The sequence below is a fragment of the Diadema setosum genome, chromosome 10, assembly GCF_964275005.1.
Source record: "Diadema setosum chromosome 10, eeDiaSeto1, whole genome shotgun sequence".
NCBI classification, from domain to species: Eukaryota; Metazoa; Echinodermata; class Echinoidea; order Diadematoida; family Diadematidae; genus Diadema; species Diadema setosum.
The window spans coordinates 27033370-27046852 of NC_092694.1; the positions used below are offsets into that span (position 1 = coordinate 27033370).

Below are 13483 nucleotides of genomic sequence, written 5' to 3' on the forward strand. Positions count from 1 at the left end.
ATGATTGATGTATTTTTATTGTGGAAATAAATGAAATGAAAAAAATAATCCTATTGCTGTGAACTTTAGAGTAGAAAGTTGTATTAACAACTTGCTTGATATATATATATGCATGTGAAAGACATAGTTGCTATGTAGGGCATGACTTTGGTGAGCTTTATGCTTGTCAGGAACAACCTTCAATGCTAGAAATGTATGTGCGCAGTCTGAATGTAGGTGAAACCAATTTCTTGATCTGAAATCTTTTCAGGAGCCGTTTCTGTGTTCATGGTTTTCTGGAGAATGAATCCAGGATGCCTTCAGACACTCTTTTTATTTCTTCCTTCTTCTTCTATGGCTCATAAATGCTCTTTGCTCTACCCTGCCAAATCTAGGGCTTCTTTTGTCTGACTCACGAAAGAAAGCCAGGTCTGCAAATATCAAGCCTTTCAGTATTAAACCCCTTTATAGTCACAGTTTGTCACCTACTTGTATGTTGAGCAGATATTGAGAGAGTGTCTGTGAAGAACAAAAGTGAGTATATATCAAGATTCCCAGGTGGGAAACATGGTGTGATAGTAGCAAATACTATAGATTTGGAAATGTATGCGTTTGTTATTATTATTTTTTTTTTTGTACAAGTAGTAGGTCTTGCAAGACAGAATGTGCTTGTTTGCAATTTCACTGAATGTGTGCAAGTACACTTGTGATAGTATGAACTGAAATGGATAAAACAGAGTGAACATAATGTTTGTACGTGCTCTTCTGGTACCGGTATATCTTCGTGCTCTGGATGGAGGCTAAAATGCGCAGAAGTTTCCACACTGCAAAATGTTCCACTTTTTTTTTTTTTCGTTCAGGGTGGTCACGCAATGCAATACAGGGAAGGTGAATGATGACGTGTGGTGAATTGCCACTCCCTTTGGTACAATTGTACACCTGTCCTCGCAGCGTATGTCTCGTCATCTCATGTATAGACAAACTCACCCAGCACACGTTGTCCATATTGTATTTTGGGTGGTATCGACCCTTTTTCTTGCTCTCAACAAACAACAGCACCGTAGGGCTTTCTGTAATATATATCGCTCGCCATCCATGCGAGTTCGATCCGAGGAATTGATAGGGCAGCGTTTTATGTACATGTATGCAATCATGTGCTATTGATCAGACCAGGACAGAGCGATGAAGGTTGTTTGAGTAATGGAATTCAACCAAGTCCAGTTGCCGGACAGTCCGTAATTACCCTGAGGTGCAACAGGTGAAATTTAATATCTGCTGCTGTCCCACAAAACTCATATCAGGATGTCTACTGTCAGTACATGATGGTTTAATACTTACTTTGTCTTTCTTGTCAGAAAGACACACACACACACACACACACACACACACACACACACACAAATCAAACAAACAAACAAACAAACAAACAAACAAACAAACTAACAGACAGTGTGGCCCTTTGCATTAAGAGCACTGCAGAACTCTGCAAGGATTCTCCTTTCCTCACCTGGCATCACTGTAGAGCAAGATTTTTTTTTTTTTTTTTTCATGAAATTTTCGCAGATGGAACAGATGGCCATTTTGGTGGCATGAAACTTTTGTGAATTGCCACTCGCATTCAACGCATAAAGTGTAAACAAGACTTTTCGCACGCATTTTTAATTGTGCAAATCTTGGCTCTTGCGAAAGTCATGAGATTAAAATGCACATGAACATTCCCCATTTTAAGTTGGGATGCCTATGATTTAGGTTCTCAAAAACTGCTCTGAAAACATCCGATTTGTTCCACTTGCATCATGACTAAGCCATGAACCCCAGTGATTTCAGTGTTGTTTTTGTTTTACTTTTTTGCTAAGAATATGCTTTCTTGCCTGTGTGAGCAATTCTCCATTTAATAGAGTGGGGATACAGTTCAATGCCATTCTTGCTGGCATACTACAGACATCTTTGGTTGCTGGATTCCATGATTTTAAAGGGATGACCAATTGGTGGGAATGAGGATTGGGCTTTAAACTTTTTGCAACATAAAACCAGTCATAAAATATTATAGAGCATACCGTTGTAAGAGGAGTACAACATTTATTTGATGAAAATTGGTTTTGGAATGGCTGAGATGTCCCAAAACAAACATAATACGAAGCGATTGTAATAAAAGATGCACAGTCCCACCTTTTATTAGATTGCTCTGTCTTGGATATCTCAGCCATTTTAAAACCAATTTTCATCGAATAAACATTGATTTATTCTTGGAGTAACATTCTCTTTCACATTTCAGGAGAGGTTTGTCATTATTGTACCATTGTATCACATGTATTTTTCTTTTCTTTTCTTTTCTTTCTTCTTCTTTTGTTACTGTTAACGCTGATTTTGTTAATGTTATTGTGTTTTCTAGTCTATTTGTATGAGAAGCAACAGTGCGCTTAGAAACGTCAGTATGAAGCGCCATATAAATGCAATTATTATTATTATCATTATTATTACTATCTCACCAAAATTGTTAGAAACCTGAAGTTAGGTCTCAACCAAAACTATATGAGCCCTTTAAAGGCATTCAAGAATAGGGTATCATCTGGCCTGCTATAGCTGTTTGCTTTCTCAACATGTAGACTTGCTGATACAAAGAGAGATGGATCCATGTGAAACAAGGTCACAAGGCAATGTTTAAATGTTTGCAGAAAAACTTGCAGACCATGTTCATTTTTTTTTTTTTTTGCTCATGTGCAGCCATAAGATTGGCCTTCCATGCCCAAGGCCTGTCAGTGTTTGCCAAGTATCAACAGTATGGAGACAAAACAGAGTAGCTAGAAAGACCAATAGACAGAGAGAAAGAGATTAAAGAGATAGAAAGATAGATAGATAGATAGATAGAGAGAGAGAGAGAGAGAGAGGGATATGCATAGAGATCTAGGGGGAGAGAGAGACAGAGACGGAGATGACAGGAGATAGGGAGGGAGAGAGAGGGAGAGAGGGAGAAACATACAGACAGATGGGAAGAGATAAACACTGGAGAGATCAATGCAAAGAGAGAGGTAGATAGATATATTAAGAGAGAGATAAAAGAAGAGGGAGAAGGAGATGTCTTCATTTGGTGCTCTGTACTCTCTAGGGGTTGTTCAAATTCTGTTTTTGTTGTTTTTCTCTTTATGGTGCCATCGCATGTTGATCAGTGCACATACATGTATCTCTAAGATTCCGTAGAACCTCGAAAGAGCAACAGGAAAGTATGGCACTGAAAACTGAGTGCTTTTTAGGATGCAAGCCACATGTTTGCAATGGTGAAACTGAGACCAGGAAAAAGAAGAGTCTTTATCTGAAAGAATTAAAGTGAAATGTTTGAATTCTTGCTCCAGGGAATTTTAATGGGGGGCGGGGGAGCTTGGAAAGCTGCCCTTTTGGTAAACTGGTTTTTGAAGCACATTGTCAGCAGCAGGTCCTATCTGACAGGTTGGTGTCAAATACAGTACTCAAGAATATCCTTCTCTTCATTCTACTTCTGCATCATAACCTGATTGTTTGCTTGAACCACACCCATGCTAGAAAAATAAAAATATTTCTCCTCATAAAAAGTGCAGAAATGACTGGAACTATATTCATCAGTATTAAGGGTGTGGTGGAAATTAGCATTTCATTTGATTTCACATGCACTTTATTATTCGTATAGTGCTGGTTTATTGCAGTTTCTCCATATCAGGTCATAGTTTTGTTTTTCTGTTCGTGTATTGATAGTGAAAACACTCTCAGCAACATGTACTTTATTGTGTTCTCCATTCTTCTGCTTTTGCTGTGTATTGCTCATCATTTGTTGTGAGTTATTTCTCTATGCTAGGTTGTTCTGATTATAAGGATCATTTCTCATTCTTTGAATATCCTGCCCATTTATATTATTTTACCTACACTTCATTTCTATCTGTTCCTCACCTCTATGCATTTATCTCACCAGGCACCTTTTGCTCTTAGTGTCTTTCCCTTCCAACCCCCTTCTTGGTTCCTTTCTCCTCATTTTGCTTCTCTGCCTCCTGATCAATTTTCACCCAATCTGTCCCTTACTCCTTCACTTACTCTTCATTTTCCCTCGTCCTTCTTCATCACTGTTACCACTATGATAGTCACCATCTCCACCACCACCACCACCACCACCATCATCAATATTATCATCACCAACATCATCAACATCAATCACCACTGTCACCATCATCATCATCATCATCATCATCATCATCATCATCATCATCATCATCATCGTCATCAACATCATCATCACCGTCACATCCATCATCATCATCATCGTCATCACCATCTCCATCTCCATCATCATCATCATCATCATCATCATCATCATCATCATCATCAACATCATCATCGTCGTCAGCATCATCATCACCATCATCATCACTGTTACCTCCATCATCAACATCATCATCAACATCATCATCACCATCTCCATCATCATTACCATCTCCATCATTACAATCACCATCATCATCACCATCATCTTCATCATCTTCATTTCTGCCTGTATCCTGCTACATAGTTTTGGTTTCATCTAGTCCTTTCTCTTATTCTATGAATAGCTGCTACTCTTCTCTCGTTGCTGCTCTCCCTTCTCTTTTTTCTGCTACTCAGAGACAGCTCTTCCATCTCTATCTCCTTTTCCTTGTTTGAGCTTCTGCACCTTCTTAAACCTCTCTTCATCATTTTACCTCCTAATCCCATGCTATTATTACTTGTATTTCACCTGTCAGTGCTTTGTTTTTGTTTCTGTTTTTCATTTTCTTTGGAAATGATGATAGCAATAAAGTGGAAAACTTCAGAATCTTCAAGTGCTGTATTGATTGAGGTGGCTCCCAGTCAAGAACAAATTGCAAAGCAAAATGTCTCCATTTCCGTTTGGGAATTAGTATGAAATTGGGGTGTTAGCATCTGTCAGTGTTGCTGATGGCCTGAAGGAGTATGAAACGAGTACAACATCACATTTTCGCTCTTTTTTTTTTTTTTTTTTGCGGGGGGGGGGGGGGGGGGAAGGGTGGAGGAGGGGAAGAGAAAGATGCTGTGATGTCACAGGTATGAGTTTGATGTCTCTGCAGCTTGACGTGTGAGCACATTTTCAAGTCATATTTTTACTCACCACAATGAAAGTAATGACTGTACACAAATGTGCAAATACTGGAATTATTGTAATACATCCCCAGTCCCATGTAGGGAAAATAATGATGGATAATGATTAGATTACATTTCAAAATAATATGTAAGATTTTGCAATAAAGGATTAATGTCACTGCCTTTTGAGAATTTTTTTTTTTTTTTCATTATAGAATGAGAACTGTAGAGTCTTTTGCCATAATGCAGTCTTAGCAAAAGGATGTAAGGAAAATAAATAGAATTTCACAAATTTTCATTGCTGTACATATGAAAACTTCACAATCTCATCAATTTGTGTACATCTGTATTAGATATGGTAAATATCATTCAATATAATGTACATTGTACATGTCTTGTAGGGGGCTAGGTTAAGTGCTCTCATGATATTCTAGATTTTTTTTTTTTAAATTTCAATATTATTTTATTTTCTGGAATAATCTAAGATGTGTTACTAAAGTGTTTTACACTAGTTTACACTGTTTTTACACCTCCTGTCCTCATTGACTCCACATTGATGTTAGGGTTCAGAATTTCCCTGTAATTTTTCCCCAAGTCACTAGATGTCTTCGGTACAGAGAATACTACAGACACATTCTCTATTTTTCACACATTTTGTACGAGTAATGATGATGAGTTTCAAATGCTGCATGTTTATCTGTGGAAAGATTAGCATATTTGCTAGACTCAGTCCTAAATAAAGACAGGTAATTTTGTGTATTTTGTATATTTTGTGTTGGGAGAATCAGTGTCCTACTGTAGTGCTCCTCAGCTTAATTTTGAACAATTGGTTATTGTGTGTGTGTGTGTGTGTGTGTGTGTGTGTGTGTGTGTGTTTTGGTGGGGGGGGGGGGGGAGGAAGGAGGGGGTAGGGAGATGTGGTATACTTGTGTTCGGAAGAATTTTAGTATGATCGAACACCTTGACAAATGCAAGACTTGTTATTATATAATAAAAAAAAAGAAAAACTTAGCATGTATGTATCATGACACTAAATACACTGAATATCTTTGTATAAGGGTAACTGTTTTTGTCAATGTCCAATATTATGAAGAAAACAGCTGTATTTTTGTGTGATTTCTGTATGAAAAGATTCCCTTTCCACACTTTGAAAATCAAAAGGTATCTGAAAGCAGCCAAGGTGTATTGTGATAGCTGTTCCTCTGTCCCATACTGCTTTCTCCCCATTCCCACCAATCCAGAAATAGCCCCCATGAAATAACCAAAACACCTTTTAATGTGCATCATGAGGTCAATACACTTGTGCATGCATTGTAGATGGTTCAGGCAGAAAAAAAAAAAAAAAAAACGTGCACAGAGAAATTTCGCTTGACCTTTTTTTTCCTCCTTGGCTGGTCTCTGATGCATTGGAGCAGACACGTGTGTGTTTTTCCTCACAGCACCAACAACCCGGCAAGCCGCATTTGATGGTTAATTAAAGCTGGACCCTGCAGCAAATATATACACCAACGTGTTAAGGCCCCGCATATCACACTCTGACGGAAGCAAAAGGGCAAGGGGAAGAAAAAAAGAAAAGTGTGCTACATCAATGTAGCATCAAGTCTTTTTTTATCTCTCTCTCTCTGTCTCTTTCTCTTTTTCTCTCTATCTCTTTGTCTCCCTCTCTCACATCTTGCATCCTTAAAGACCTAATAAAATGCTTGCAAAATGTTTGAATATGCAGAAGAAATGTAAAATATATGTCATGATTATCAATGTAAATATGTTGTCAGTGTCGTTCCGGTTTTTATCGCTTCTAGAAACTCCCCCAAATATCACATTTTTGGAGGACCCCGTTGCAGCTTTTGCGAAAAAGATAGTCACGTGACCAACACCCCTGAAACGATTGATGACGTATAAGCACGGAGTTGTGCTCAGTTAGCAGACGCCGCTCAGCACAAGCACTCCGATTACAAATACTAGCTTGGTACACGAGCGTACACGATAGCTAGCCCGGCCGGCCAGGCCCGGGCCCCGCGGGATGTGCGCTCCCGGTCGACCCACTGACTGTCGACATGTACGCATTACCACGTACATTATCACTAAGTTAGCTTGCACAGATACCTGGTACCTCGAGCATAATGTCTTCCCCTATATGGGTAAACTTCGACATTGATGATGATGATGAAGACTGCAGCTCTGACGATAGCGGAGAAGAATAGGAGGCACATGAAGTTGAAGGGGAAGATGGGGAGGGAGAGACAGCCGATGAACCAGAACGTTATCGTGGGGCTGCACCTTACCGATATGAACCAGCTGCATCTCCCCCGCTGCCAGTGCAAGAGCGTATGAACATGGCACCAAGCCCGAGAATAGACCTCACGGAAACGATCGCCTGGGAAATACAGAGTGGTATGTCTGGTACGCCCCCATATAGTTTAACCTTAGAAAGGATATACATGTACTGTATTCTACATGATTGACATTGTAAGTTGTAACTGTTTGTCTAGTAAGTAGATTAGAAGAACAGGCCCACCTCGCTCACAAAGTGAGCGGCTACTTCGGCCGCAGCAAGCAAGCGGGAGCGTCCCGGCCGTGGCCTGGCCCGTCGGCCGCGCCGGCGCTTACAAGTTAATTCACTACCAGGGCAGTAGTAGTCTAGAAGTAGATCTAGTAGCAGTCTACTAGTAGTTATAGTAGTCTACTAGTAGTAGTAGTCTACTAGTACTACTACTACTACTAGTAGTCTACTAGTAGTAGTCTGCTAGTACAACAGTACTACTACTGGTAGTAGTACTATTACTTGACTACTATTACCACTACGGCACTAGGTCTAGTAGACTAGTAGGAACTAAGTAGTAAAAGCAGAATCTTTGGTAGTAGTACAGAGGCTACACTCTAACGCCTAACGGTTAGGGGGATATGTTGCTACAGGGTGGGTCGTGACTCAAAAAAAAAAAAAAGGGCCTAACCAGTTTCCCATAGTCAGTTTCTGCAATATTTGTTATCATATCAGTAATTTAGATGCGCCATTTTCTAAGAAAAACGATATCAAGAATTATCGTCAATTTTGGTCGAGAAGTTTTTGTTTTATGCTAAAAATCATACTGTGGAAGGAAGCCCAAACGCCGTGCTTATCTACCGATGAATGCCACGGTGGGGCTGGATTCACGAGTAGGTCTAGGCCTATAAAGCAGGCGAGTCGCCGTAGTATTAGTACAGACACGCAATGGTGGTGGGGCTATCGTGAAATAGGCCCCACCTATTGGCCCCACCGCAGTGCGCGTGCACCGTACCCGTGCGTTTATAGCAAGCAAGGGTAGGTCGATCTTCCTTGGGTTTAGGGTTAGGTAGGGTTGTATTTATGGTTAAATTGGCCGTTAAATTAGTCGAGGGCCCTGCCATATTATGAAGTCATTTTCGCCGCATTCACGAGTATTCACTGTGGAAGGCAGCCCCACCGCCGTGCTTACCTACCGAGATGAACGCCACACGGTGGGGCTGAAACAGGCGAGTCGCCGTAGTATTACTATTTTTTAGTACAGACACGCAGTGGTGGGGCCTATTTCACGAGTTTGCAGAAAATAATGGATATCCAAGCGTACCACAGTTGTAGTCTGTATTATTGGCAGTATTTAATCCGATACAGTTCATTAAATATTCTTTTGTCTAAAGGCTTAGCCAATGACAATAGTGCAGCGCAGCACCTGCTATGCGCTCGCTAGCTTGCCATCCCCCACCAGCGCTAGCCAGTGCAGCCGCCGGCCGCGCCGGCCGGCTGTTGCTGCGCTGCGCTAGCATAGCCTTGTCAGCTCGCTGGCTACGGCTAGACTGGTCGTGAACGACTCCGTTCTTAGACGTCATCACAATTTAGAAGTGATAGTGCGCCGCATGCGGTGAAAGTATAGCAAGTTTTCCAAAACCGAGGAAATTGCATCCATTATGTTAACAAATATAGAACAAAATTCAGAACAGTAAAAACCCCCGCACAACCATAGAATTACTTAGAATTTAACATTTAATATTATAACATCATTGAGAAAAAAATGCCTAAACCATTTTATTAGGTCTTTAATACAACTTGTACATGTTGTGGTCTAATTAACTGTCACTGCTGAGATACTGTTGTGGTTTCCATTCATTTCAGTGTGTATCTGATTTAAATGCATGGTGCTCTCTGTGAGTGTAACCATTCTTTATTGCTAGCTCCTCTTGTCTGACGTATTTCTGTGTATGTTTGTTTGTTTGTGTGTGTGTGTGTATGTGTGTGTGTGTGTGTGCACGTGTTTGATATCTACACGTGTAGGGTGCCTCATTGGGTATGCCAAACAGTACAGCAGAGTTGACGCTATTATCTCATCAAATTTGTCGTGTATCGACTGCCATGTGAAATATCCATGATGCTTGATTTTATGCCTGTGAGTTTTGGAAGACAACATCATGATATGAGGTTTAATTAGCTTCCTTCAAGCTTTACATTCTTTATCAAGAATGGTTTTGTATTGCAAGTTTGGTGTTCTGGAGCTTAGGGCTTGTAAACCATGCCTAATTCTAATATAGAGAGATCAGTAATGAGCAACTAAAAAAGAAGAAATGACATATAGGAAAAATTAAACCCCAGTGCCCCTTTAAACTGATTCACTGCTTGGAAAATATTAGACTAACTCCACGGTTTCTCCGCCAGTAAAAATTATCTCAGTGATTGTGATCTAGAGGCATATTGGCCAATATATCTCCACCCCTATCATTGTTATTGTGTATCAACATTTATTGTGCTCTAATCATGAACTTGCACATCTCCAGAGTGCCTTTGTAGCAGGTGGTTTCACCTCCATACAAAGGGTGCTTTCCTCTCCATTTGGAGCAGATGTTTTGAAACTAAACTAGCAGTGAAAAGAGATTAGGTAATCTCTGTAATCCCCATCATGTCACCATGGCATTCCTGATGGACCTGGGTGCATTGTTGCCCTCGAGTGGTAGCTACTATTTGTACTGTATACGCCATATATTTCGCGAGTCTAAATTTTCGCGAATTGGGACTTACGGACGATTTCACGAGTGGTAAAATTCGCGATCGTGATGTCCTGTACTGAACGGAGAAGTGTACATGCGTACGTCACATTCACATCGGGATCAGAGTCAATTTGATTTTTGGTGTGTCTTTAATTTCGCGAATAGCACCTGACTCGCAAAATTCGCGAAATATTCGGCGTATACAGTATATCACAAATGTCAGGATTGGAAGGGTTAACTGAAACCTTATGAGAAAGTATCCATGGCAATTATGAAAATGGCTACTAATAGGGAGCTTTAGATTTGCAACTTACATGTAGATGTCACTTGCATTGGTCATTCTCCTCTCTCCTTGCATGGTGATGCAAAGTAGTGTTAGATTACATGAGGGCACAGCCTATACAAAGTAAAATTGCACCCCCATAAGATAAGGGCGCCTTTGAATGTTTCTACAGATAAATGGCGCTATGTAAACTTTGTTTCATCATCATCATCATCATCATCATCAAGGTCATTGCATCAAGTACATGTAGCTCTCCACGGTGTGAATTTGAGCGAATGCAAAGTAAAATAGCCCAGAACTGACCATGCAAACTCAGATGAAGCAAGGTCAATTTTTATGAGTAAATGTATGTGCAGAAATTATAATTTTTTTTTTTTTTTGTCTCTGAACTTCCGTGTCGCGAAAATTGAGCTCTCTACAGCTGGGCATGTACAACACTGTTATGGGTTAATTTCATTCATGTACTGTATTCTCTGTCTCTTCTGTTTTTCTCAGTACACCTGGTAGACATCTGGAACATGATCGAGGCTTTCAGGGAGAACGGGCTGAACACGATGAGCCTCGCTGACGAGCTCTCGATGAGCCGGGTGGAGACCATCCTCTCCAGCATCTACTACCAGCTCAACAAGCGGCTGCCGGCCCTGCACCAGATCAACGTGGACCAGTTCCTCAGCCTGCTCTGCAACTTCCTCCAGATGGCCTACGATGAGTGAGTTCCTGGTCCCCGTGCTGGACCCGCTCTGTGCTCTGTTTTTATCCGTTGTAGAGCACCAAAGTGTGATGTCATGGCCATTCGTCGACACAGAAACTGGGTTCTTAACAACCTCACATGGCCTGAATATCTGTGAACACGACGGGCACTCACAAATGTTTGCACCTGAAACTAACCCAATGTCTGAGGCTTTCTGCAAGGATTGTTTAGACCTAACACTGTTGAAGCTATAACACGAGATTTTAGCACCATGTCTTTGGTACTCTGATCATGACGCCAGTCAGGAGTCGGGACTTGACACTAACTTTTTCTTCAGGTTGCCGAATGGGCCACTTAAATCTGTAAAATGCGAAATTTTGGTGGCCCGAAAAAGAACTGTAGTGACCTGAAATAAAACCAGAAGTAACAATCCATTTTTAATCTAATTAAAGATGAATTTTGTGGCCTGGCACCAATATTTATTGGCCCCAGGCCACCAGACGACCATTAATGTGGAGCCCTAGAAGTACATTTCGATGCATAATTGATCACTGAGAACGATTCCTGTTTTAATACTTGGGAGGGATGTACGTTGTAGACCCACCCATGATGTAGAGCTGAATGACTTGTAGACTGCTTCCAAGGTTGATGAGTGCATGCCTTGCAGCACCAAACAGATCTGTTTGTAATTGATTACAAGTACATTGAGGCAGGTATGTGTTAGAACTTCCCTTCTCAAATGGTGGGCCACAAAGCTCTTTCATGTTGGTCATGATGTTGGACAAAAATAATGATTAAAAAAAAAATTGATATTTGATCCCACTAGGCCCCCCCCCCCCCCTCCTCAAAAAAACAAACAAAAACAAAACAAACCCCAAAATAAAAAACAACCCCCCCCCCCCCAAAAAAAAAAAAAAAAAAAAAAAAAAAAAAAAAAAAAGAAAGCCAAAGTGGGCCTTGGGTTAAAAAAGGTGGAGAAGCAATGTTAGAGTGACAAGAGTTAGAACAGATCACAAGTATTTCATGTAAAGGTTTTTCCTTTCATTTAAACAACAGCAACAACAAAACACTGTTAAAGGAGTGCAGAAACATCCACACAACACTCGGTGACAATGTGAGGAAAATCAGGCAGTCTGTTCAGAAGCTATGAGTTGTAGAGTGGTGTTGAATTCTGTGTGTCATCTATGGTAGATGTGAACTCTTCAACAATCTTTAACAGCAGAAATTACATTTCAGTGATCACAAGCCACAAAGAGTTTTCAGAAGAAGTCAAAAGTGTCATGTAGAAATTCCATTAGGGGCAATTCCACGGTATGTAGGACACAGATGCCGAAATTTCAAAATGATATTTGTTTCAAACACCATGCATTTTCAGACAATACTTGAGTTGAAGTTTTAAGAATCATTATGTTTTTCAATAAAAGTGGTGTTACGACCAAAATCACTCTGAGAATGATCGCACAAAAGAAAAATCAACTGATGTTCAGGCGGTTTATTAACAGTGATATTGTGGGTACATAGTACAATAATGATCAATAGAAACAATTATAAATCGGTAGTGGAATCACTTACACGTAGTACAGCCAAATTTGAAAGCAAGTAATCCTTTGACAGTGTCCAGATACAATGTTCGATGCACAGATGAATGATCCGCGATGCACCGATGAATGATACCTCAGACGTGAATCCAGAGGCGCAGGTTGTGATAATCCTCAGTATTAATCCGGGGTAAAATCCAGGATATACGTCCAGAGCGAAACGTGCAGAGTCCACAGGAAACGTGCAGATTATGACGACCACGTCCAGTTGATGCGTTGAATGATGATTCACTTTATAATGTCCAGCAAGGAATCCAGCCCATCACAGCTTTGCCGTAATAATGTCCGTTGACACTAAAATATGGAGTCTATCTCCAACGTAGGCAAATTAATTCTCTGCAGGCAAAATGTCTCCCAGGCCTTATCTCCACAAACACAGTTTGTATAGCAGGTCAGCAGGTATCACAGGACTGACTATAACAAGTCGCTTCAGAACCAGAAGTGACGTAACTCTCAGAGCAGAGGTGTTGGGTACTCTCCGTACCTCAGAATTTCTCCGGCTTATATACTATCCATTCACCCCTTTCTAGTACATTCTGTAATTTTCTCCAACCTGGGGCCACATACCTGAACATACTAGCAAGTCCAAATTCCAGGAATCCTGGATGACTCACTGCCTAACTATGTGCATAACATCATTGCCAAAATTAACTACCAATCACATTGGGCTACAAGGGCAGTGCCTCACTCAGCCAGCACTTCCTAGAATTTTCTGGAATGGGTTAAATCATTCTAGATTGAGTGAGCTATAATGTATTTCCTGTCACATGCATACATGTACTGTAGCTACATTGTATACCACAAAGAAAATTCTCCACTGATCTGGTCAGCCTGTATGTACTA

General features: G+C 40.5%; 1 protein-coding gene across 1 annotated transcript in view; it reads left to right on the forward strand.

Moving 5' to 3' along the window:
- LOC140234043 (dystrobrevin beta-like) overlaps positions 1-13483 on the forward strand; it is a 101992-nt gene that overhangs the window by 51919 nt on the left and 36590 nt on the right. Inside the window, 1 exon segment of the mRNA XM_072314124.1 lies at positions 10847-11060. Within this exon segment, the coding sequence (XP_072170225.1) occupies positions 10847-11060 (214 nt within the window).